The sequence below is a fragment of the Molossus molossus genome, unplaced genomic scaffold (assembly GCF_014108415.1).
Source record: "Molossus molossus isolate mMolMol1 unplaced genomic scaffold, mMolMol1.p scaffold_m16_p_1, whole genome shotgun sequence".
NCBI classification, from domain to species: domain Eukaryota; kingdom Metazoa; phylum Chordata; class Mammalia; order Chiroptera; family Molossidae; genus Molossus; species Molossus molossus.
The window spans coordinates 165,311,018-165,338,725 of NW_023425344.1; the positions used below are offsets into that span (position 1 = coordinate 165,311,018).

At 36.1% G+C, this 27,708-nt stretch overlaps 1 protein-coding gene and 1 non-coding gene across 2 annotated transcripts in view; both read left to right on the forward strand.

Annotated features, from left to right (window-relative positions):
- Nucleotides 1-12,890, forward strand: part of ARHGAP5 (Rho GTPase activating protein 5) — a 101,361-nt gene extending 88,471 nt beyond the window's left edge. The window contains exons 5-7 of the mRNA XM_036272279.1: nt 2,124-2,255; nt 10,208-10,313; nt 12,435-12,890. Coding sequence (XP_036128172.1) covers nt 2,124-2,255; nt 10,208-10,313; nt 12,435-12,762 — 566 coding nt within the window. The 3' untranslated portion in view covers nt 12,763-12,890. The remainder of the gene's footprint in view (nt 1-2,123; nt 2,256-10,207; nt 10,314-12,434) is intronic.
- A 14,047-nt stretch (nt 12,891-26,937) lies between these two features.
- On the forward strand, nt 26,938-27,044 carry LOC118621112. The gene has a single exon (XR_004957626.1). It is a non-coding gene; the product is annotated as a U6 spliceosomal RNA (small nuclear RNA).
- The last annotated feature ends 664 nt before the right edge of the window (nt 27,045-27,708 follow it).

Genomic DNA, 27,708 nt, shown 5'->3' on the forward strand with positions numbered 1-27,708 from the left:
TTTGTAAATATTTGTTAAATCTTTTTGTAGGCTTTCCAAGCTATATTTACAAGGGCATTCATTGCAGCATTTCTGTAATATTTTTAAAAAGAAAGGGGGTGGTGCCCTAGCCAGTTTGGCTTTGCTGTTAGAGTGTCGGCCCATGGACCAGAGAGGCTTGGGTTCGGTTCCCGCTAAGGGCATGTACCTCAGTTGCAGTTTGTCCCTGGCCCCGGTTGGGGTCATGTCAGTGGCAGCCAGTCGATGTGTCTCTCTCACATCGATATTTCTCTCTCTCTCTTCCTTCCTCTCTCCCTTCTGCTCTATCTGAAGATAAATGCAAAAATGTCCTTGGGTGAGGATTTTAAAAAAAAGAAAAAAGGAAGGGGGAGCCCTGGCTGCTATGGTTCAGTTGGTTCAGTGTAATGCCATGTACCAAAAGATCACCACTTCAATTCCAGATCAGGGCACATGTCAGGGTTGTAGGCTTGATCCTCGGTAGAGGGCGTGTGGGAGGCAGCTTTTCTTTCTCTCTCTCCCCTCTCTCCCTTTCTCTCTCTAAAAATCAGTAAAATATATATAGTTTTTTAAAGATTGTGTCTGTTTAACTGCACATTCACCTATTTTCCCATTTCTGATATATGAATGCCACCTAATTTTTTTTAAAAAGGGAGACTGTCCATGTGTTTGTGAGTAGAATACTAGATAGCCATGTAAAATAATTTAGGTTTATGTGTTGAAATGGTAAGATGTCGGTTATTGGGTGGTATGTGTTTACCTTGCTTTGAAAGAGTATTATGTATAATATATTATCTTGGTTTTAGAAAATATTTTGTTAGAAAAACTGTTTAATCTTTATAATATTGGTACAGTTTTACTTCTGATAATAAAGGAAGGGTAGTAGTCAATATTAGAGCTTCTTAAATTAGACTTCCTGGTTTTGTTTTCTGATTCTGCCACTTAATTGTCTTAGTGTGCTAGGGAAGTTAATCTTTCTACGTCTCAACTTTTTCATATCTAGGATAGAAGTGGTATGAGGAATAATGGGATAGAGCATATGAAGAGTTTGCTGTGCCAGACACCGTATTAAATGTCTGCTAGGTAGTTGTTATTACAAGGAATGTAGCCTTAAAGAAATAATCTTTAGTACATAAAAATGTTTATTGTACCATCTTTTGTTTTTAAATGAAATAAATCTAAATATTCAGTAATAGAATATTATGTAAATTGTTAAATCTGGTGAATATTGTGTAGCCATTAAAAGTATTTATGTAAGGCAAAATATTAATGATTGGTGATTCTTTATTAAGGATATATATGTGTGAGTTCTTAGTACTATTTTTGCAAATTTTCTTCAAGTTTGAAATTACAGTTAAATGTTACTCAGACCCCAAACATGTTTAGAAAAATTGCTTGTGAGATTTAATAACCTTGGATAATGCCTTAAAAGTGAAATCAATTATAAAATATATATCTAATTTGTTTTTGTTTTGTCTTTTGTCTTTTTAATGATCAGAAGGGGGCTGAAAGGAAACATTCTAAAGTATAAACTGATTGTCTCTAGATGATGGAGTAAATTTTTTTCCTTTCATGGTCTATGTTTTTACATTTTCTACCATATAGATTAATTATATTTATAATAAAGAAAAATTATTTTTAATAGAAAATTAACCTTATGATATACTTAATAGGTTCCATTTTTGTTTTTTTAAGACAGAACTTCAGTGTGTTTATATTTAAACTTTCATATAAAAATTTAAAAGATGTAAATTTGAATTTGTATGCATAATTTCTCTCTTGTCTTTCTGTTTCCTTGTGGCCTCTTTTAAATAGCTTATATAAACAAAATATTTTAACCATGGATATTAGTAAAAGCTAATGTTCTGCAATATACTAATAAGCCTAACAGTATTTTCTGTTGTCACAATAAAAAAATGCCTAGTGCTTACTTCTCTCTTCCCTTATCCATGTAGTTTATCTATATTAAAATGATAGAAGAGAGATGAATCAGCCTATAAAGAAATGTGGCTGGTGAGAAGACTTAAATATCTTTGAATCTACAAGTACCTATTTCATATACTTCTGTAATAACTTAAATTTCATTATATAAATTGTAAATTAATATTTCAATTTTTGTCTTGTAGATCATAGTATCAGTCTAGTATCAATGGAAGTAACAGTAAATGCTGTAGCTGGAGCTCTTAAAGCTTTCTTTGCAGACCTACCAGATCCTTTAATTCCATATTCTCTTCATCCAGAGTTATTGGAAGCAGCAAGTAAGTATAAGCCTCATTTTTTTTTTTTTTTTTTGAGAGGGATAGTGGGTTTTGTATATTGATTAATATGTGTTAAATTTAGCCATGCACTGGAATGTGTAGCTAATAAAAATTCAGCTTACTAGCATTATTTTTTAAGGTATTTTTCTTTTTCTTTCTTTTTTTTTTTTATCCTCACTCGAGGACATTTTTCCATTTTTTGTTCAGATAGAGTGGGAGGGAGGAAGGGAGAGAGAAACATCAACATGAAAGGGACAGACCCATCGAGGGGTTGCCACCCACATGACCCAACCAGGGCCGGGGACAAACTGTAACCGAGGTACATGCTCTTAGCGGGAACCAAACCAAGGTCTCTAAGGATCACAGGCCGATGCTCTAACTGCTGAGCCAAACTGACCAGGGCAAAGGCATTTTTCTTTATAACATCAAGATACATAAATATAACATCAAGAATCCTGGATTCCAAAATGGTGGTGGAGTGAATGGAAGCTACACAGACCATCACCCAGGACCAAACTGGAATTACAACTAAAATAAAGACAAATCATCAGGAAAAAGCAACAGAAAAGCAGCTTGGAGGCCCATATAACCAGGGGCACTGACTTGTTCCTGGTAGGATTGTGGAGGCGCGAGACGGGGGCTGGGAACCGACGGACAGCAGTGGTCTGAGCTGTGAGCAGCGCCCTCAGGGTTACACTCCCAAGCTGCTCCACAGTACAGAGCCGGGACAGATGCTAAAATAGCCACAGCCACTCTCCTTGGGCTCCCACAAAGAGAGGGTGGACTGGACTGGAACTATGTGGGGACACTCGGGATTTCGGGGGCGATCAGAGGTTTCCGAGTTGCAGCTATGCAGGACCTTCCCAGGGCCCTGGGGGGAGGCACAGGACCCTCCCTTGGAGATTCAACCCCACCCTGTGGCCATTGAAATGCAAATTGAGGCTCATTAACAACCAGCATCTGCCCCACTCTCAGGAAATCCCCTTAGGGTGAACACCTGAGGGAGTTTTTCATTCAGCTGAGAACCCAAGGCTCTTCAAGTAGCTGAGACTAATAGCCTCCAGGGAAAAAACTAGAGAAAAACTGAACCATTCCTGGGCTTGCAACACTACCCAAGAAAGTAAGATTTGACATTGGTTTTTAACATGGGTCCTCCCACTCTCATCCAAACCCTGTAGAGGGAGCCACAAACAGCAGAACACCAACACCCACAGGGAAAATTTGGCAGGCACCAAAGCCCACTGAGATAGCCAAAATGGTGAAACAATGAAACGAATGCCAAATGAAAGAACAAGAGACCTCTACCGAAGATGAGATAAATGAGGTGCAGTTAAGCAAGTTAACAGAAATAGAATTCAGAGCCATGATCTTGAGGAAGCTCAACAGCATGTATAAGGACATAAGCTCCATGAGTAAAGACATAGAAATGTTGACAATCAAACAGTTGGAAATTAAAAACAACCAAGAAGAAATGAAGAATGACATATCAAAAATAAAGAACACATTGGAAGGTCTAAACAACAGAGTAGAGGAAGCTGAGGACCGGATCAGTGAATTAGAAGACAGGGTAGAAGAAATCAACCAATCAGAAAACCAAAAGGTAAAAAACAATGACAAAACAGGAAGACAGCTTAAGAGAACTGTGGGACAACTGGAAACATAATAACATTCACATCATAGGAGTCCTCGAAGGAGAAGAAAATGAGCAAGGGTCAGAGAATATATTTGAAGAAATAGTGACAGAAAACTTTCCTAACTTTGTGAAGGAAATAGGCACTCAAGTTCAAGAAGTACAGAGAACTGCAAGTAAGAAGAGCCTAAGCAAGCCCACACCAAGACAGATGGTAATCAAAATGTCAAAACTTAAAGACAGAGAGAATCCTAAAAGCAGCAAGAGATAAGTAACAGATTACCTAAAACGGAACCCCCAAAAAGCTCTCAGGTGACTTCTCAACAGAAACACTACAGGCCAGAAGGGAATGGCATGAGGAAATCAAGGTCATAAAAAACAAGGATCTGAATCCAAGACTTCTCTACCCAGCAAGGCTATCATTCAAAATAGAAGGTCAAATACAGAGCTCCCCAGAAAAAAAAAAAAGGCTAAGGGAATACATTAGCACCAAACCAGCACTACAAGAAATGTTAAAAGGACTGCTGTAATTAGCAGGAGAAATAGGAAGAAAAATATAACCACACTAAACAAAAATGGTAATAATAAGTGCATATCAATAATCACCTTAAATGTGAATGGATTGAATGCTCCGATAAAAAGACACAGAGTAGCTGATCGGATAAGAAAGCATGACTCATTTAAATGTTGTTTACAAGAGACCAACCTCACAACAAAAGACTCACATAGGTTGAAAGTGAAGGGATGGAAAAAAGTCTTCCAAGCAGACGGAAAGCGAAAAAAAAGCTGGGGTAGCAATACTCATATCTGATAAAATAGATTTCAGAATGAAGGCCATAACTAGAGACAAAGAAGGCAACTACATAATATTGAAAAGATCTATCCAACAGGCAGATATAACCTTCGTAAACATATATGCACCCAATTTAGGAGAACCAACATATATTAAAAATCTTTTGAAGGACTTCAAAGGAGAAATCGATAGCAATACAATCATAGCAGGGGACTTCAACACCCCGTTGACACTGCTGAATAGATCCTCTAGACAAAAAATTAGAACGGAAACAGACTCTAAATGAAGCACTAGACCAAATGGATTTAATAGATATCTACAGAGAATTACACCCGGAAACTACAGAATTCAAGTTCTCAAGTGCACATGGGACTTTCCCAAAGATAGACCACATGTTAGGACACAAACTAAATCTCTACAAGTTCAAGAATGTTAAAATTATATCAAACATCCTCTCAGATCACAGTGACATGAAACTAGAAATCAATTGCAACAAGAATATGCAAAGACATTTGAAAACATGGAGGCTAAATAGCATGTTATTAAACAATGAATGGGTCACCGAGGAGATCACGGAAGAAATTAAAAACTTCCTGGAAATCAATGAAAATCAACACACAACAACACAAAATCTATGGGATGCAACACAAGCAGTTCTGAGAGAGAAGTTCATAGCACTACTGGCCTACATCCAGAAACAAAACAATCTCTAATAGACTATCTAACCTCACAATCTAAAGAACTAGAAAGCAAACAGAAAGAAACCCAGAGCAAGTAGAAGGATGGAAATAATAAAGATCAGAGCAGAAATAAATGACATAGAGATCAAAACAACAATTCAAAGGATCAATGAAACAAAGAGCTGGTTCTTTGAAAAGATAAACAAGATTGATGGACCCTTAGACTCACCAAGAAACAGAGAACCCAAATACACAAAATCAGAAATGAAAGAGGAGAAGTAACAACTGACACCACAGAAATACAAAAGATCATTAACAACTATTATGAACAATTATATCGCATCAAATTCAACAATCTAAGCGAAATGCACAAATTTCTAGAAACACATAGTCTCCTAAAACTGGACCGGGAAGAGATAGAAAACTTGAACAGACCAATAACAACTAAGGAAATTGAAGATGTAATCAAGACTCTTCCAGCAAACAAAAGCCCAGACCAGGATGGCTTCATGGGAGAGTTTTACCGAATATTCAGAAAAAAAACAACAACAACAACTAACGCCCATTCTCCTCAAACTATTTCAAAAAATTCAAGAAGGAAGCCTCCCAAACTTGTTTCATGAGGCCAGCATAATTCCAGTTCCAAAACCAAAAAAGACATTACAAATAAATAAAACTACTTGCCAATATCCCTGATGAACATAAATGCCAAAATCCTGATCAAAATACTTGCAAATCGAATCCAGCAATATATCAAAAAAATTATTCGCCATGACCACGTGGGATTCACCCCAGGGATGCATGGCTGGTATAATATTCACAAATCAATAAATGTGATACACCACATAAATAAAATGAAGAATAAAAACCACATCGATCAGATATTGGCATATCAGTAGATCTCAAAAAAAAACCTTTGACAAAATCTAGCATTGACTTCTGATAAAAACGCTCAGCAATGTGGGAGTAGAGGGATCATATCTCGACATAACAAAGGCCATATATGAAAGACCTACAGCCAACATCATACTCAGTGGGCAGAAACTAAAAGCATTTCCCTTAAGAACAGGAACAAGACAGGAATGCCCACTTTCGCCACTCTTATTTAACATAGTACTGGAAGTCTTAGCCACAGCAATCAGACATGAAGTAAAAATAAAAGGAATCCAAATTGGAAAGGAGGAAGTGAAACTGTCATTATTTGCAGGTGACATGATATTGTACATAGAAAACCCTAAAGACTCCATCAAAAATCTACTAGACTTAATAAATGAATTTGAAAAAGTAGCAGGATACAAAGTTAATGTCAAGAAATCAACGGCATTCTTATACACCAATGATGAACTCAGAAAGAGAAACTGAAAAAACAATCTTATTTACCATTGCGGCAAAAACATTAAGATCCCTAGGAATAAACTTAACCAAAGAAGTAAAGGACCTATTTGCAGAAAACTACAGGACATTGAAAAAAAGAAATAGAGGAAGATGTAAAAAAGTGGAAGCACATACCCTGTTCATGGATTAGAATAATTAACATCATTAAAATGTCCATACTACCCAAAGCAATATATAGATTCAATGCAATCCCCATCAAAATACCAGTGACGTATTTCACAGAACTATAACAAATACTTCAGAAGTTCCTATGGAACCAGAAAAGACCCTGAATAGCCACAGAAGTCTTGAAAAAGAAGGACAAAGTAGGTGGGACCACAATATCAGATATAAGATTATACTGCAAAGTCATTGTAATCAAAACAGTCTGGTACTGGCACAGGAACAGGCATATAGACCAGTGGAACAGAACAGAGAACCCGGAAATCTACCCAAGACATTATGCTCAATTAATATTTGATAAAGGAGGCAAGAGCATACAATGGAGTAAAGACAGCCTCTTTAATAAATGGTGTTGGGAAAATTGGACAGCTACATGCAAAAAAAAAGAAACTAGTCCATCAACTTACACCATATACAAAAATAAACTCAAAAAGGATAAAAGACTTAAATGTGACTCGTGAATCCATAAAAATCCTAGAAGAAAATGTAGGGAACAAAATTTCAGACATCATACACAGCAGAATTTTCACTGATACATCACCTAAGGCAACAGAAACAAAGGAAAAAATGTACATATGGGACTACATCAAACTCAAAAGCTTCTGCACGGCAAAAGAAAACCATCAGAATGGAAAGCCAACCCACTGTATGGGAGAGCATCATTGCCCATGATACATGAGATAAGGGGTTAATTTCCAAAATATATAGAGTACTACAACTCAACAAAAGGAAGATATAGAACCCAATTAAAAAATGGGCAGAGGAGCTGAATAGTTACCTCTCCAAACAGGACATACAAATGGCCAAGAGACATATGAAGAAATGCTGAACATCACTAATCATCAGAGAGATGAAAATTAAAACAACAATGAGGTATCACCTCACACCTGCCAGAATGGCTGCCATCAACAAATCATCCAACAACAAGTGTTGGCGAGGGTGTGAAGAAAAGGGGACTCTAGTACACTACTGGTGGGAATGCAGACTGGTGCAGCCACTATGGAAAACACTATGGTGTTTCCTCAAAAAATTAAAAATTTAATTGCCGTTTGACTCAGTGATCCCACTTCTAGGAATATACCCTAAGAAACCTGAAACACCAATCAGAAAGAATATATGTACCCCCATGTTCATAGCAGCACTATTTACAATAGCTAAGATCTGGAAACAGCCCAAGTGTCCATCAGTAGATGAATGTATAAAAAAGCCTTGGTACATATACATAATGGAGTACTATGCAGCTTTAGAAAAGAAAGATCTCTTATCCTATGAGACGACATGGAGGGACCTGGAACGTATTATCCTAACCGAAACAAGCCAAGCAGAAAAAGACAAATACCACATCATCTCACTCCTTTGTGGAATATAATCAACATAACTGGCTGAGGAATAGAGTAGTCCCAGAGACGTGGAAGTAGGGTACAGACTGACAACCCTCAGAAGAGGGGTTGGGGGCGTGGAGAGATAAACTACAGAACTTAGATGCATGTTAGCAAAACCAATGGACATGGACAACAAAGCCAGTGATGGGGTGGGGGGGTGGGCGTGTGGGTGTAGAATGTTATTGGGGAAAAAAAGGAGACACATCTTTAACAAAAATAAAATTTAAAAATAAAACAAACGAATCCCTAAGGTTAGACCTCAGGAATATTTAATTTTAGTTAGTCTCACAGGTGACTTGATGACCCTAGAAGTTTCATCATTGTACTGGAAGTTTGAGAGTTGTGTTTTTAATTTAAACTCAAAGGCATTGTAAGAAAATTAAATAAACTTTTCAAATGAATATATGTATAATGTACTTCGGTAAAACATTAACCTGTGTATGGTCTGTATACATGTGTATTTAATTTTTTTTTTTACGTCAGATTATTGTGGTCCTCGTGTCTAAAGTCATTTTTGTGTTTAAGTAAGGCAAGAAATAAGAGTACTTATTCAGTATTTATTTCTGCTTTGGCATCATTCTTCCCGATACTTCTATTAAACAAATAATCATTTGTTACCTGGAAAAATTACATAAAAGATTTATTCAAGTATCAGGTAACTTACTACTTAATTCATATTGTGTTCTCAGTAGCTACAGTGAGTATTTTTAAGTATTTCTCTTTATTTCCTTTTGAATACAAGTCTTCAAGCTCTTTAAAGTGAGACTACTTTCTTATAATCTTGATTATGATATGTTCTTAGTTATATATTTTCTTTTCATTAAACACCAAAATAAAAAACACAGTATGTTGTCACAAGGTACAGTTGCCTTACATAGACTTGCATATGTAAACTGGGAAAATGGTTCACTTGATAGCTTAGATTTTCTTCATAAACCATAGCCTCAGAATTTTTCTACTTAGAAAAATTTTAAGTACTGATTTAGAAGTAATCTGTGGCAAATCAGATTTGTTAGTACTTGGTTATACTACCTACCATGAGTTGGTATGCAGATCCGCCTCCAGAGGAACCAATTGTTACCTTTTGGAAGAATCAAATGAATAAGGAAGGAACATTCTCTTACCTCCTGTTTTACTGCAGAACCACATTTCAGTTATCCTGTTTTATAATTTGCATAAATTTGGAGAATAACTGGGTTAAATGCTTATATTGCTTGTGAAGAAAGATTTTCAATAAGCAGAGTAGATTATAATTAAGAATAGAGTGATACAGTTAAATCAGGTGTTGGCAAACCATGACCTACAGGCCAAATTCAGCCTGCCATCAGTTTTTAATAGATGTTTGCAAGCTGAGAATGATTATTATATTTTTAAATGGTTGAACAAAATTAAAAGAAAAAGGAATTTGGTGGCACATTAAAATTATATAAAATTTAGATTTCAAAAGTTCTATTGCAGCACAACCACACTCATTTTTTACATATTGCCTGTGGCTGCTTTTGTGCTACAACTACAGGTTTGAGTTGTTGCACCCACAAAACCTAAAGTATTTACTCTGTACCACGAATATCAAGAGCCTAACAGCTTTATAAGTAATTAATTGATTCTAAATTAATATCTAGTTATATAAATTGCTTGAGTAAATGGCTAATGTACTCTTTTCTATCTTACCATCTCTGAGTTGCTTTGTTCTTCAGTGATTAGCTTTACTTGCAAAGAGGCTATTGTAATAGGTGATAATGTGTTTTTATCAAATTCATTAGAACATTTTCTTTGTTTTTATTTGCCGATCCTAATATGCTTCAAACATATTTTTTATTGTTCTTTACAATAAGCATAGTTAGAAGCTTTATCAAGTATTTTTAAATGTATGAGTTTCACACAAATTCCTTACTACTTTAATTTTACAGAAATCCCAGATAAAACAGAACGTCTTCATGCATTGAAAGAAATAGTTAAGAAGTTTCATCCTGTAAACTATGACGTATTCAGATATGTAATAACACATCTAAACAGGTATTTTAATTTTTTTGTTTTTGCAAATAAAATGCAGTACAAATTTTAAACATGTAACTATAAATTGATAATAATAAAATAGAATAAAAGACAAACTTATTTAAAACATACAGTTCAATTTTAGGTCTCTAAATTATTTTTTTCTGGATTTTTAAAATGGCAATTCATCACCTTGTTTAAAGAAAGGTATATGATGACTCTTAATACATGTCTCTTAATAATGATTATATAAATTAAGTGTGGTAAGTACATTTTCTTTATTATCTCTGTTATTCTTTAAAAGTTCTCTTTTGTAAAATTTTAGAATTTTAGGTATAAAAGGACATTTAGATAACTAACCAAATCAACCTATTTGAAGTTGAAAAAATTGAGTTTTTTTTCTTAATATGTTTTTATTGATTTTGGAGGTGGAGAGAGAGAGAAACATCGATTGGCTGCCCCCTGCACCCCTCCTGCTGGGGATCGAGCCTGAAACCTGGGCATGTGCCCTGACCAGGAGTCTAACCAGGACCTCTCAGTCTATGGGACGACGCTCAATCCACTGAGCCACACTGACCTTGTGGAAAAATTGAGGTTTAAAGAAGGAAATTATATGCCTAATGTCACATAATTAATAAATGAAACATAACTAGAATCCAAGTCAGATAGAGTGGGAGGGAGAGATGGAGGAAGAGAGAGAAACATCAGCTGGTTGCCACCCACACAACCCCAACCGGGGCCACCAATGTACATGTCCTTATCGGGAACTGAACCCGGTCTCTCTGGTCCATGGGCCGACGCTCCAACCACTGAGCCAAACCAGCCAGGGTGGCTCTTTGTAATTTTTGATTCAACAGTTAGATCTAATGCCCTTACTCTTATGTCTTTCAACTTGGTAGGTAGGTATTTTCAGAATCTACACTTGCCTGCTGCTTAAAATACATGATTGGGCCCACTATATTTTAACAAAAGCTTGCTGTTATTCTGAATACTGTAGTTCAATATCACTTTTTTAAAAATATGTTTATTGATTTTTTGAGAGAGAGAGAGAAACTTTGATCATCTGCTCCTGTGCGCCCTCCATTGGGGATGAAGCCTGCAACCGGGGCATGTGCCCTGACCAGGAATTGAACTGGGACCTCTCAGTCTATGGGACTATGCTGAATCTACTGAGCCACATCAGCCGTGCTGCAGTTCAGTGTCTTAACATTAACAGCAGTAACTTTTACCACAGCACACATATGTTTAGGGCACATATTTACCTTAGATGAGCAATTCCTATGTTGGGAGGTTCCTTTGGTTTTAAATTTTTTGATGTGCAAATGTAAGTATAACATTCTCCTACTGTCTTGCATACTAAGATTCCTTCTCAGTTTAATAATTTTGAGTTATAATTCTGAATTTTCCTCTTATATTTCTTGCTTGTAATAGGTGATGGTAGAAGTGCTTGCACACATATTTAAAAGACTGAATGCAAATCAGTTAATAATGTTTATTTATGTTAATATTAAATTATTGAATGAATTTTAACATGAAATGTGTTTATGTGAACCGAGTATTAGCCTTCAAATTAAATTTGTAACATTGTACAGATATTTAATGATTGAAAAGATTGTTTATTGGGATACTAGAAACTAATTTTTTTGAAAGTTGAAAGTCTAGGGTGGAGGATATGATAAAGCAATTTTTCCAAACTTCAAAGCTTTATTTTTCCAAGCTTCAAAGAGATGGCATACTATGGTTTGTCCTTTCATCTCTCACAGTAGTCAAAGAATTTCAATACGCAGTCACAATTTTCTATTTTTGTTGCCAGAAACTCATCAAAATTTGTCATGTGTCCTTATCCTGAGAAAAAGGTTTTTTCACATAAATATAGTGGCTACTATAAGTAAATGATAAAACCCTAAGCTACAACATTTTTAAAAGGCTACTTACCTTTGATTCTTATAAGGAATGGATTTTACTTCTGTCTTCTATTACTGGAATGTAGTTGAACATAGGATGCTCAAGAAGAATGTTTTAAATTTTGGAGTTAAAAGGTAAAACTAAATAATCTGAGATCAATTCAGCTCTAGGATTTTTTTAATTGTAATTAGTTTTGATTGGTTTTCTAATTTTGTTTTTTTCCTATTGTAATTTCAGGGTTAGTCAGCAAAATAAAATTAATCTAATGACAGCAGACAACTTATCCATCTGTTTTTGGCCAACCTTGATGAGACCTGATTTTGAAAAACGAGAATTTCTGTCTACCACTAAGATCCATCAATCTGTTGTGGAAACATTCATTCAGCAGTGTCAGTTTTTCTTTTACAATGGAGAAATTGTGGAAGTTGTGAATACTGTGGCTCCTCCACCACCTTCAAACCCAGGACAATTGGTGGAACCAATGGTACCGCTTCAGTTACCACCACCACTGCAACCTCAGCTAATACAACCACAGTTACCGACGGATCCTCTTGGTATTATATGAGTAGGAAGTGATTGCAGACAGCCTGAAAATGGACAAAAAGCAAATCTAGACATGCATGTTTCAGGGTTCAGTAGTAAACTTCATGTTTCTTACAGATTCAAAATGATGAGACATTTTCTGTTTGAACTGTATGGTATTCCTTATTCATTTACATTACAAATCTAAGACCATGTGATAAGCATGACTGAAGAGGTTTAATTTTTATAAACAAAAATAGCTATAAAATACAAAACTGCTGTTGCATGCAACCTTATTGCAATCAGTATATCATTCCTGTGGCATTTTCTGTCACATTATATTGTGAATAAAATTTTTCTATAGAAATTAAATGATTTAAAAGCTCACATATATGAAACATTTAATGCTTTTCAGCCTGCTTTATGGCTGGTTTTGTTATTTGATGTGCTAATTTGGGCAACCTAATTTACATTTTAGCAGTCTGTGTAGATAATTAAAAGCCCACTGGAGTGTTTTATAATTTCAGGCTACTTATGCCATGCTTGGGATGTTGTTTGAAAGAAAGAAGAATACACTTAACATTTCTGCACCTTCATCTTTACTGCTAAGTAAACCTGTGGATGGTATGATGAGGGGTAAATGAACATATTTCTTGTACACACATACCAAGGACACGCTTGTGGCTAAAGTGAGTTGATAATGTTGTGCAAAGGATAGTTGTCACCAACTCATTTCTTTATGGTCCATAATAAAATAAACATCTTGTATACTGTTAATTCTATAAACAGATGCATGTTTAAAAGATCTATGATGGTCTTGTAATCTTAATCTAATATATTTTAGATATTTTAATTTTTTCCCTCTTGGGAAATACATTTAGTATAGTGTAGAAAATACTTCATGACATTTTCATATAAGGTTATATAACTTTTCATTACATAAACATGAACTTTGTTGTAGAAAATTCTTTAAACCAAACATTTTAATCTAGGACTTCAATTTAATCTGTTTCTTTAATCTATTTTTATGTGGCCCTTAAGAACATATCCAAAAATCCATTGCTAATATAGCAATAAAAATACTTTGGGTACTGACAGCCTCTTTGGAGTGTGTGTATATATAATTGCAAACTTGTATTCATATTCTTTTCTGTGATATGTTGTACTAAAATCTAAAGTGGCTTTTGCACCATTTTTTTAAACCAATTTTTTCCTTTGATGTTGGTACCTGATTTGCTATACGTGACTGCTGCTTCTGGGTTTAAACATTTTGTTAGTGAAGCTACACAGAACACTAAATTATGGATACAATTTTCAGAATAAGTGGCATAGGTGAATTTTGCTAGGCTTTATTCAAAGTTTGTTCATTATCACACCATGCCATTTTTTTCTGGAAAGGAAAAAAAATGTTGTTTTTCATTGTTAGGTTATATTTTGTGTAGTAAAGAGAAAATTCTTTGGTCCATGTTGTACTCTTTATTCATACTACAATTTTAAGGTTGTCTTATGTGTATTATAGTAAATAGATGATTTTGAGATTCCAGGCTCCTAAGAGTTTGATTTGCTCCATTTTTTCCTAAAATAAATGTTGTCTTTCCCAACTGTTATGTCCTAGGTATTGTACTTCTAATTTTAACCTCAGAATCAAGATGTCGACATGAACCAGGCTGCTGTTGAAGTACATGTATATTATAAATTATCTTATTTGTGTTATACTCTTACATGTTATTATCTTTTCTAAGAAAACAAAGTCCCTATTATTCCTATTGCAAAGCACACAGGAATTAAGAAAGTACAGTAGTTTTTAAAAAGAAAAATCCGGTAAATGTAGTATTCTTAACTTGTTCTATATTACTTATACCTGTTGTCTATATAGCTTTAATTTATAGCTGTCAGTTTAACATTGGCATGTTTGGCAAAGAAAATTAAACTTTAAGAGTTTTATAAACTGTTTCTAGGTTGCTAAAGAATTTATTTTTTTACTATATATGGTATAGACAAAGCTCAAAACTATGTACAGAAAAAAAGCCTGACTATTTCTTTGGAAGTAGGCTGAAAAGAGAATTTTCAGAACTGTTCGTGTCTTCAGTTCACTCTCTCATAACTTGGCTATTGTAATATGTGAATCCCAGTTTATTTAAGCTATTCTCTTTTATACTATGTTATTTAACTTTCATGTGCATTTAGTGTCATCTTTGTTATTAAAACTAGCATTTATCATTTTCTACATTACCTACCTTACACTTTCCTTAAAACTTATCTCCACTTTTCTATGCATTCTCTAACTGATTTGAAAATCTTCATAGTGAGTCATTTAAAAATCTACATTTGGTTCAACTAACCACTAGGTTACAGTTAATTGAAAATTAAAGTGCGGTTTAAAGCTCAGTCTGTTACACTGAATTGATTGTGGGGGTTTTTTTGTTTTGTTTTTCTTTTTTGCCAAGGGTTTAGAAAATATGTTTTTAAATATTAGGAAAAAAATTCTAAAAACAATAATATAATTACACATTTTTATGGTAAGTTGCTGGAAGGTTTCATCATTTAGGGACATATATATGAGACTTCTTAAAGGATGAAAAGAATATTAGTCTCATAATTATGGGTAAACATTAAGGCATTATATTTTACAATTTTAAATAAAATTCCATCTACACACATGTTGCCATTGTTTCATTTAAGCTTGTAGTTATTACAGTATTGTACTTAACAGTATCTAGGTTAGTAATATGAAGAAGTATAGTGGTATTCTTTTAAAGTTTCTGTAGATTTATTGGAAGTCAAATGCTGTTCAACAAACAATTAGAGTATATAATTTAATTTTAGAACAAAATTTCAGGCACAGTCTATTTCTATTTGAAATGGTATTTGTTAGTAGTGCTTTACCCCCCTAACATTTGCAATGTAAATACTGTAGGTAATAGCAATCTAACTTAGCTGAATAGCAGCTTTTATTTTCCGTACTGTTTATAAATACGGTAGACGTTTTCTAAATTCCAGAGATACTGGAATTTAATTTCTAATATCTGTTAGATATAAATGAAAGGGAACAATTGGAATAAGAATTTAGGCCTTATCTTTACATGCTGATTGTGACTTTTAGTTTTTTATCCAGTAATTGATGTTCTGTGTCAACTGGAGATTGTGTGCGCGTGTGTGTGTGTGTGTATGTACATATATATACACACACTCAAAAGTGCTTTGTTTTTTGTTTATAATATCATTTTGTGCTTTACCCACAGGATGCTTTAGTAAATTTAAATATCAGTGAAGCTTCTGTATAAAGAATGCTATGAATAAAACATTAAGAAGCTGTGTGATTTTTAAGTTTTAGTTGCTTCTGATTTTACCATTTCATTGGTAAAAATCAACTAAAATAGGAAAATAAAAATAAATTGATGTCAATATGATAAAAGTTTTATTAGGGAAGTTTATTACTGAGTTTTTACTTTACCATGAGAGGAGATTCAAAATTTATTCTGGATGTATATGTACAGATGAAAATTCACTTTTTAAATGTTCAGGAAAACAAAATTGCACAAATTTGTAAGCCTCAAATGCTACCTGAATCTGAATTTTAAGCTGTGGAAAGGCATTCTTTTGAGCCACTAGAAATATTTTGAAGCATATGCTCGTTTATAACAGAGTAGCTTACATTGAAGCATTTTTTTCATGATTTATGAATACTGAGCTAAACTTTGTGTATGTTGTCAGATTCTATGGATTTAGTAAGGTCTGTTTGACTTGGATCTTTGTACTTATCTTGAATTTAATTATTTTAACTAAGTTCCTTAATTCTTATATTGAACAATTTATTATTTGTTTCAGTACTATGGGACATGTTTAATTTTTTATTGTATTTGAATTCCTGAAGTTCTCAGTAACCTTTTCAATTTATCAGATGTTTGAAAATAAAATTTTCTAAGATTTAATAAGGGAAGGAACTACTCTTCAAAATTGATTTCTTATGGTAAATCACTTCCGAGTAGTTGGGAAGACTGTGCAAGCATTCTTAGCTCATATCCAATATCCAGTTATTGGATAACACTATTGGAAATGAGATATTAATGTGGTATTTTATAATGTGATAATGGGTTTTTATGACCCAAGTACCACGATTCATTTATTACCATGTGTAATATATAAGATTATAAACCTGTAATCACTGCAGTACTGACAGTTCTGTTTTTAGTCATTTTTACCATAGTAAGAAGTACTAAGTCTTACAATATGTGAATTTTGACTTTGAGTAGTTGTCAAGGAATTTATAGTTTAGAAACAACTTGTTTGTTTGTTCCTACAGTTAAGATTTTCTGTTGGATTTTTTTTTTTTTTTTTTTTGCCTCAAGTGGTAAAAAGTATTATGAACAAATTACTAATGCCTCTCCTAATAATTTGCCTAATTTTTAGTTAAGAACTTCAGTGTTATAACCTATTTTTTCAAATTTATTTCTATTTTGCTTTAAATCCTTTTTTTTTTTTTCCCTCACTCGAGGACATTTTTCCATTTTTTGTTCAGGTAGAGTGGGAGGGAGAGAGAGGAACAGAGAGAGAGAGAGAAACATCGACGTGAAAGGAACACATCGAGTGGCTGCCACCCGCACGACCGACCAGGGCCGGGGACAAACTGCAACCGAGGTGCGTGCCCTTAGCGGGAACCAAACCCGGGTCTCTCTGGACCGCAGGCCGACGCTCTAACTGCTGAGCCAAACTGGCCAGGGCTGCTTTAAATCTTATTACAATATAAGTGATATAGGTTTAGGAATTAACTTATTTTTATTCACCACTTTACTCATTCCTGTTAGTTTTAATTATGTATTTGTATTCACCAGATCATTTTCTGGAGACCCTGAGCTGAATATTTTGTGCGAATTATTTAATATTTTTAGGTACTTGACAGATTTTGAAATATCCTTACCAGTTTTAGATTTGGAGATTCCCTTTTTTCTACATTCTTTGTAATTCATGTTATTCAAATAAATGTCTTTGTAGGTGTTCAGTGAAGCCAATGTATATTTAATACCATGAAGTGATAAAATTAGAAGCAATGCACATTATTATCCTTCCTGTTACTATATTTGTAGGACTTGGATTATTTTAAATTTGTCACTGAAAAGATTTTTTTTTGCACTTATCTTCAGATAGAGCAGGAGGGAGAGAGAGAGAAATGTCAATGTGAAAGAGACACATCAAGTGATTGCCACCCACACGACCCCAACCTTGGCCGGGGACAAACTGCGACCGAGGTACGTGCCCTTAGCGGGAACCGAACCTGGGACTCTCCAGTCCACAGGCCCATGCTCTGACTGCTGAGCCAAACTGGCCAGGGCTGTCACTGAAAAGATTTGAAAAAACACAAAAACAATCTAGCTATTCAAAAATTGTAGTCTTTTCAGTACCCTCTCAGATTTACTTCTTCGAGATACCATTTCCAGATTTTTCAACTTTGTTGACACTTGGTATAGAGAGAGAAACCATCACCAGCAATATACTTTTTAAAAAATGAAAATCAAGCCAATTCTTTAGTTGCAAAATACTTGGCTGCTCCCTAGCTTAGACTGTTAATAAAGTTAAATCTTCCAAATTGTATCCATTTGGAATAATTTGTGATAGATTAAAAATAAAATTTTACAAAGGATTATCATAGTTGCCCTCTATTTTTACCACCTTTTTCCCCAAAGGGGAACACCTTTTTTAGTTGAAGATAAGGAGTAAATGTGTAGAGTTATATAGAATACTTAATAGTTTTTAAAGATCATAATAAACTATTGAAACATTGCATTTGGACGATAGGACTAGTGATATAATTGTATATACATCAGAGTGGAATTGCTTTCACAGTCTTACTTGAATTCTTAAGGATGATTTGAAGTAATATTTTTGAGGGCTGCAAAATCTCCACATGCTACATGTTAATCATGATCAGTATAGTATAGATATATCAATACATTGTGACAGATTAATGAAGCAATTAATGTTTTTAAACTAGCCCAAAAATACCAAAATCATGGACTTAGAAAATGTGACCATTATTTAATGAATAGTCTCTTCAAAGTGTAGGTCTGCTTTTGAAATCTTTTTGTCTGTTTTTAGACTATGTGAGGCAAATCTTAACAGATTCAGACTTAAACAAGTTGCTTCAGCTAAAAATAACCTTAGAAGTCTTAATGCGCAGGTTTTTGAGTGGTCTTTTTTGTTTGTTTATAGCAGTGGTTTCCAAACATCAGAATCATTTGTGGGAACTTTTTAAGAATCAAGCTGTCAGAAGCCATCTGACTACAATATATAAGTTTATACATTGCATCTGAGAAGGAAAAAAGAGTTTCTGAAAGAAATAGTTCATATGGTAAGGGTTAATTACATTCGAATTTAAACTTCTAATTATGTCAATATGTAGATTTGGCATTCAAATTTAAACTTCTAATTATGTCAATATGTAGATTTGATAGTTACTAAGCAAGTTTATAATAAATTGTAACCTAATAAAAACTAAGTATTTTTCATGGGAGAGATTTAGGGCATACAGTCGGCCCTCGTTTATCATGGTTAATCAGTTCCATACTCTACCACAATAAATGAATTTCCGCAAAGAAGGATTCTTTATATATAGTCGTTTTTCAAAACGCAGTAGAGTGAAGCCGCGAAAGTCGAAACGCAAAGTGCCGAGGGATAACTGTATTAGTAAGGAAGCTTTTCATTTTCTAGAAAATTTAACTGTTTACAATTTCCTCTCCTCCCTAACTGATTAAAAGTGTTCTACCAAAGAAAAAGAGGAGAAACAGCGATAACAAAAGGAATTGAAGGAGGAGATAATTTACACTGCAAAATGTTTTTAGTATTCTAATAAAACTGTATTATATAACTGTAACTGTGTTTTCCAAAGTTACCCTTCCCTTTTTTCTACCACTTCAATACTTGCCTTGCAAACATTGTAGAGGTTCAATTTTCATATGAGGTGTAGGTCACATCAGATAGCAACATAGAAAAGCAAGGTAACTTTTTCAAATGCTATATTTTTAAAGATACCAATGTGACAATGGAAATAAGGTCTAAAACAGACTCATTTTCACAGAAGGTAGAACTATTCAGAGGTTACAGGGAGATCGGAAACTTTTTCCCTCCAATTTTCTTTGCAGAATCTGTGCTCAGTCTGGGGATCTAGATTTGGTCTAGGCAGAGAACCATGTTAATGGAAAGAGAAAGCAGGCTATACTTTAAATGACTGATTAGGATTCAAGTAATAGATTTGGGAGTTTTAAGAGTTCTTGAAAGAATAATCAGTTTCAGTTACGATATTTGTTAACTGTTGAAGCTTAGTGGAGCTAAAAAGCTAAGCTGAACATGTCTGAGAGGCACAGCTGAATCCCTTGTAGTCCTTCATACCCAAGGAGACAAAAACCCAGGTTCTTAACTGGAAATTTTTTAGGTCCCTTCCCTAGAAACAGGGATGAATTGGGGATAAATCTTACCAAAATTGTTAACTTTGCCTAACAATAAGGAGGATGCTCTTCAGAGAAAGGAATGGTCTTAGAGCCTCTACAGTTCTTTTATACATAATATCCAGCATAAAAATTTTAAATTACTAGATAATGTGAAGCGCAACAATCATAGGACATAATAAACTGGAAGGGATATGCATAGTTGATTCAGTGATCTGGATCCAGATCACGGAGTTACACAATTACTTTCAACCTTATTTAATGTGGAAAAAAATGAAAAGGTTGACAAAACAGAGGAGTGAAAATTTCAATCAAATTTGTTTTTGTTTTAAAAGGACAGTCTAGAACTGGGGTTGGGGGAGACACATTAAGAACTCCCTAGATGAGGTAACAGATTGCACCAGGAAACCAGGTTAGTGAACTAGAAGACAAGATTTTCAATGGATAATAATGAATCATCATATGTTCAAAATGTCTTAACATGTATTTGGAGTCTTGGAGAAGGAGAGAGATGAGGTAGGAACAATGTTTGAAGAGATTATGACCAACGATTTTCCAAAATTGATAAAAGCCCACAGATTACAGTTCAGCCCATACCAGTCAGAACTAAATGTAAAACAAAACTACATCTAGGTACCCATGGCATAAATGCTGAAAAAGACACATTGCCTTCAATTGAGCACCAATAAAACGGAATTGATACCTCAGAAGAAATTATCAAGGACAGAAGACAATAATGGAATGACATCTTTAAAATACTAAGAAGGTGCCCTGGCCGGTTTTGCTCAGCGGTTAGTGTTGGCCCGTGGACCAGAGAGACCTGGGTTCAGTTCCCCCTAAGGGCACGTACTTGGGTTGCAGTTCATCCCCGGCCCCAGTTGGGGTTGTGTGAGTCGCAGCCAGTCGTGTCCCTTTCCTTCTGCTCTGAGAATAAATGCAAGAATGTCCTTGGATGGAATAAAGATGGTTCTAGACAAAAGCGAAGGTACTTCATCACCAGTAGGCCTTCAGTAAATAAAAACTAAAAGCAGAAGAGGTCCTCAGGCAATTTAACTACAGTTGTCATTGAGAGTTCCAACTCTTCATTCCTGAGGGACTCAGCTTTAAATCCTTTAAGTTCCCTGTAAAACCCACAAGGTTTGGAGTTTGGGGTATCAGGTAAGTACAAGTAAAGGCTGTGAAATCCTTGAGGTGGAAAGTAGAGCTGAGAACATAATGGCTAAGGTGGATAAAGTAAGAAAGACTGCTTACTTTGAAGAATTCATATATGCTTACTTTGATGAATTCATATACAAAATAAACTGTAGTGAATATGAACAGGCCTTCATTCAGAAAGACACATTTGAACATGAGAGGATTCATACTGGAGAAACAATATAATAATGAAAATTCATGTCATGCCTCAGTGATTATCATCACTCAGGAGAGAAATCTTACACATGCATTAAATATGAGGAGGCCTTCACCAAAAGATCACTTACCTTTGTACACTGTAATGCTCACACTAAAGAGAGACTTATAGATGTGTTGAATTTGTAAAGGCCTTCACCTGTAAGTTAGTTTGCATTGAAGTTCAGAAGATTCACACTGGCAAGAAGCCATTTGAATTCAGTGCCCATGGGAAAGCCTTCACCCAGAAGTCACAGGTAGGTGTATACCAGAATTTCATACTTGAGAGAGAATGAGTGTGGAAAGACCATCAATCAACCACAAATCAAACTTATTGAACGGCAGCCTCCAAGATGGACCCCAATGATACTGGCTCCGGCTAGTCACATTTTTGCATGGTCTGTTTCATTTTTTACCAAGATTGATTTTGTGTGACCAATAGCAAACAGCAGAAGTGATGGTATGTTAGATCCAAGATTAGATTATAACCTGGTTTTCCTGCTTGGGCATCCACTATATCTATGATCTCTTGCTCTGAGGTAAGCAAATTGTCATATTGTTAGAGGCCCTATGGAAAGTCTCACATGGTGAGGAACTGCAGTCTGTTTAGCAACTAGAGGAACTAAGGTCTACCAATAATTTGAATGAGTGTGGAAGCTGATTCTCCTTCCCCAGCTGACAGTCTGAATGAAATATCACCTGAGACCCTGAACCATCTATCCAGATTCCTGTCCCTAGAAATGTGATGAGTTTGTTTTGAACTGCTGAGTTTGGGGGTAATTTATGCAGCAATACATAACTAGTACAGTTGTACATTAAAGTTCATATTGGGAAGGTGGGTATTTTGTGAATGTGATAATTGTACATTTCCTTCACTTCCAAGTCACAACTCCGAGTGTATCAGAAAATTCCAGTGAAACAGAAACCATACACATGTACTGAGTGGGAAAACACTTAAGTGCTAGGTTAAATCTCCATATATATCAGAAAACTCACTGGAGTGAAAAACTGTACTAAATAAGAAAGAGTCTTCATGGATAAATCTGTTTTAAATATATATCAGAGAACTGCCCTGGCCAGTTTGGCTCAGCAGTAAGAGCACTGCCTGCGGACCAAGGAGTCCCAGGTCCGATTCTGGCCAAGGGCACATATTTCTGTTGCAGTTTGTCCTCATGTGTGTGTGTGGCAACCAGTCGATGTGTCTTTTTCACATTGATGTTTCTCTCTCTCTCTTCCTCCCTCTCTCCTTCCATCTCTATCTGAAGATTAATGTAAAAATATCCTCGGGTAAGGATAAAAAAAATTTTTTTAAATCAGAGAACCTATATTAGAGAGAAACCATATAAATGTACGGACTGTGGTAGTTCTAGGAAATACCACAACAGCAGCAAATTCAAAAAGGAGAAAAAAACTGTGTAGGAAAGCCCTTTGAATATGACCAGAGGAGTCATAACTGAGGCACCATTAATGCACTGACTGTGGAAAAGCTTTGAATCAGCGCCCAGTATATATCAGTGAATTCATAAATTAAAATCTATTTTTTTCAAAGTGAGAAAGCTGCTCAGGATCAGATGAAATGACACATTACAGAGCTTTTATAGCCCCCCAAATACATGAATATATAAATAAAACACTGTAAGAATCCTCATTTCTTCTAAGAATTTAAAACTAATTTCAGATAATCTTTTCTTGTTCCAAATTTCAGCAGTATTTGATTAGATATATATTTAGTGCTGATTTCAATTACATGTTACTCTAACTCCATGTTAAAAAATACAGCTTTATAGAGTTCTCAAGTCAATATATTGGCATTCAGGAATTACTCACTGGCAGAATTATATAAGGACTGATTTTTATAGACTACCTTATTTCATACTCTTGGCTTCCATTTATTGTGTGCTATGTCTTGATTTCAGAAATGTTAAAATATGAAAAAAATTTATGTTCAAGTACTTATATAATTTGGTTGTAAAGAAAGGTTCAGTTTCTTCAGAACTTACTTATGTGAATTGTTATTCTCTGAATTAGTCAAACCACCAAAGCAGATTAAGTGCAGAACTGAACTTGAGGCTACATCTTTCAACTATCAAACCCAACAATGGTGATTTAGCTTTAGCTCACCACATCATCTACAATAAATTAATGTTAATTTGAATTGTATTGATATGTAGTTTAATTTATTTTTAGTTTATAACAACTATAAGAAGTTTATACACTATTTTATGTTTATACATATTTAAATAACAATATGATAGAATTTTAGGAATACTGGAGGTTGAGAGAATTATTGCTTTGGGGGGAGGGGGGTCACCTAAAAAGCTTCTGCATGGCAAAAGAAACCAGCCTCAAAATGAAAAGGGAAAGAACATATTTGCCAATGATACATCAGATAAGGGGTTAATATCCCACATATATAAAGTACTCATACAGCTCAAAAGGAAAACGGACAGTCCTATTAAAAAATGAACAGAGGACCTGAATAGACACTTCTCCAAACAGGACATACATATGGCCAAGAGACATATGAAAACGTGCTCAATGTCACTAATCTTCAGAGACATGCAAATTAAAATGATGATGAGAATGGCTGCCATCAGCAAATCATGGAACCAAAAGTACTGGAGAGGATGTAAAGAAAAGGGGACTCTAGTACACTGCTCGTGGGAATGCAGACTGGTGTAGCCAGTATGGAAAACAATATGGTGTTTCCTCAAAAAATGCAACATGAAACTGCTGTTTGACCCAGTGATCTCACTTCTCGGAATATATCCTAAAGAGCCTGAATCACCAATCAGAAAGAATATATGCACCCCTATGTTCATAGCAGCAGTATTTATAATAGCAAAGATTGGGAAACAGCCCAAATGCCCCTTAGTAGATGAGTGGATAAAAAAGCAGTGGTATATTTACACTATGGAATACTATGCTGCTCTAAGACATAAAGATCTCTTATCCTTTGAGATGACATAGAGGGATCTGGAGAGTGAAATAAGCCAGTCAGAGAAAGACAAGTACCACATGATCTCCTATCTTTATGAATATAATGAAAAACATAAGTTGACGATCAAAATAGATCCAGAGATATGGAAGTAGGCAACAGACTGACAAACATCAAAGGGCAAGGGAATGGGGTGTGTATGGGGGGGTGATAAACCAAACAACTTAACATGGTATATGCATGACCAATGGAAACAGACAATAGTGTGGGGAAGGCAGCAGGGGGTGGGGTAATCAGGAGGAGAGGGTAAATGGGGGAAAAGTGTGGGCACATGTGTAATACTTTCAACAGTAAAGATAAAAAATGAAAATAAAAGGAGTGCCCTGGCCGGTTTAGCTCAGCGGTTGGAGCGTCAGCCTGTGAACCAGAGTCCCCAGTTCCTTCCCGCTAAGGGTATGTACCATAAATAAATGAATAAATAAATACATAAATAAATAAATAAATAAATAAATAAATAAATGAATGAATGAATAAATAAATAGGGACACAAAACACATTTGAGAAATTCTGCTGTAGCTCTTCAACAGCACATTGTTCGTGTCATGACTAAAATTATGCTTTTCTGCTGTTTCTGCTGGACACATCTGATAATTTGGAGCCATTATAAAGAACCCCCTTCCAAGGATTTGATCTCTTATCGACTTTATTATTTTCTCTGTATGTGGCAAACATTTTCGTCTTTCCAGAATATAAAGGGTTTAAATGTGGTCCATCCAGGAGTGTACCCTGACTTAAGAAGTAGACAAAACAAGTTCATGACTAGAACTCTGACCATCCTGCCAAATGTTGATTCCTGTATCCATGTATCCTTTAATAAACTGTTTGAATGGTTTCTAAAAAACAAAAAAACAAAAACAAAAATAATTAAGGGGTTTTTTAAAATACATTTCTTCCAAATATAAAATCGAACATCAATTTACTATTTAATAGTTTTGAAGTAATGGCTTTTTGGAAAGACGGGCCATTAGAAGAAAAACATCAAAGCAGACTTTATTTGTAATTGGACAATTTACTCAATAGCTGTGTCATTTGTCTAATTTTTTATTTCCGGTTGGGGAGAACAACCCGAATACCTTTTTAACACTTTTCAAAGCTTTGAAGAGAACTGTAACCATAAACACAGCGTTAGCAATAATCCTTGCGGGTTTTCTGTTCCTTTTCTATTTTTGTCTCGGCAATATCAGAAACTCATGGTTTCACACTTTCTTTGTGTACATCATAAAATCGGCACTAATTTAAACACTCAAAATTACTTTCCTCCGCAGGTTGATACTTCAAAATATTGTGTCATAGTTTTGGAGAGAGGTAGGACGATCAAATGAAGAAGAAAGAAGCAAAATTCCACTTATTCTATCAATATACCGTATTCCTTATTACGGGGGCCACCTTCACGCAGGCAAATCTATGCTCTTCACTTTACTTCCAACGTATGGAGCAGTGCAGCCACCTCAACACCACAGGCTTTCTTTCACCTTCCGCCCTCACTGCACAGCGCACGAGGCCGTGCCTCGAGCAGGGTGGTCTCTGCAGGGGTTGCAATCAGAATCTTGAACACGAACCTTCTGGTGTTTCCCGCACGTGGGTCTGCCCTGCACGTGTCTATCGAATGATTCTCCAGCTCAACCGTTACGGTGTAATTCCTGGACTCCCCCTCTCAGGCCCAAAACGGGGCCTTCGGCGCGTTCTTGGCGTCCCAGCCAGGTAGGCCGGGAGAAACACACCGTGGGCGGCGTGCGCTCCTTCCGGCCGGCGGCCGCCCCACCTCACACGGCCGCCCGGCAGAGTGGACTCTGGCCTCACACACTAGTGCGAACGTTTGCCGAGCCCGGGGGACGTGGTGCGTGGTGCTGACGGTCCGGAGCTGGGCGGGCGAGGTGTTGGACTTTCCCCGACGGCTGGGCTCTGGGCGCATTTCCACATTTTTGCAACTGGCACAAGACCCCAGTGTCACCGGTGAAATATACGTCGATACCTTTCATAGTTTGCTGGGAGGACCCGTGCTGGGCCCAGCAGGCCAACCGATTTGCGGAGAGACCGCCTGCTCCAGGCGGGACGCCGGGGCCCTGGGCCTTGCCTGCCGCTCCCGTCATGCTCCGCGAACCCAGCACGAAGACCTGAGGACTCGCAGCCGGGCCTCGAGTCCCACCACCGGCTCCTTACCCAAGGTGCCCCGGGACGTCATTTGCATGTCTCAGGCGGCAGGCAAACCCGGGCGCTCAGTCACAGTCTAGCGATCATAGTAACCGAAGTGTGAACATCCGGAGGTGATCCCGTTGCAGGAAGTTCCTCGAGTCGTTCGGAAGTCCACGCGAAAGCACGCACTTTAGTCACCCTGACTAAGAGAGAAGCAGGACCATCCTGGCTTATATATGTTGTGGTTGACGTGGGAAGTGTGCTCGCTTCGGCAGCACATATACTAAAATTGGAACGATACAGAGAAGATTAGCATGGCCCCTGCGCAAGGATGACACGCAAATTCGTGAAGCGTTCCATATTTTGTTTGCTGGGACTTGGAGAAAGTATGAGTCAAAACAATGTGTGGTGCGACTTTTTCCACTATAAAAATATTGGTGTAAAGAGGTCTGTGAAACCACAAGGAAGCAATTGTGCCTGAGGTATTGTATTGGTGCTAATGTGTTAACTTTCATTTCCTTCATAATCCGCAAACGTTTTGACATTCTCTTATTTATGGTCTTGTCTCCCCCAACAACACAAACTCCACAGATCCAGGTGGGTCGGTTATTGTTCTCCAGAAGACTGCCTGGCACATACATTGCTCGGTGAACCCTTTACCGTCATTTCTGAATTACTGGGTTAGTCAATTATTGCTACAAAAATGAATCCTTACTGACAGAAGTAAGCAACCTTCGTGCTCTCTTGTGTCTGCTTTGTGACATTGTCCAGCCGCTTTAGACCTAAATGCGTACACCCCGTCTCAGACTGCGAGCTGTACCTAGGCTGTTGGCAGGTGCCTGTGGACCCTAGAGTTCCAGGATCCATAGAAACCTGTGTGGAAGGAGCAAGCCCATTTGGACCTGCTTTCACAACTATTTCTGAGACCGGTTTTGTATGCCTGTTTTCGTCTGGCCTTGAAGGAGCACTCAGAAATGCCTGCTTGCCTAAACGGACGCATTCTGTGATGGGAAACGTGATCAAAGAGTTC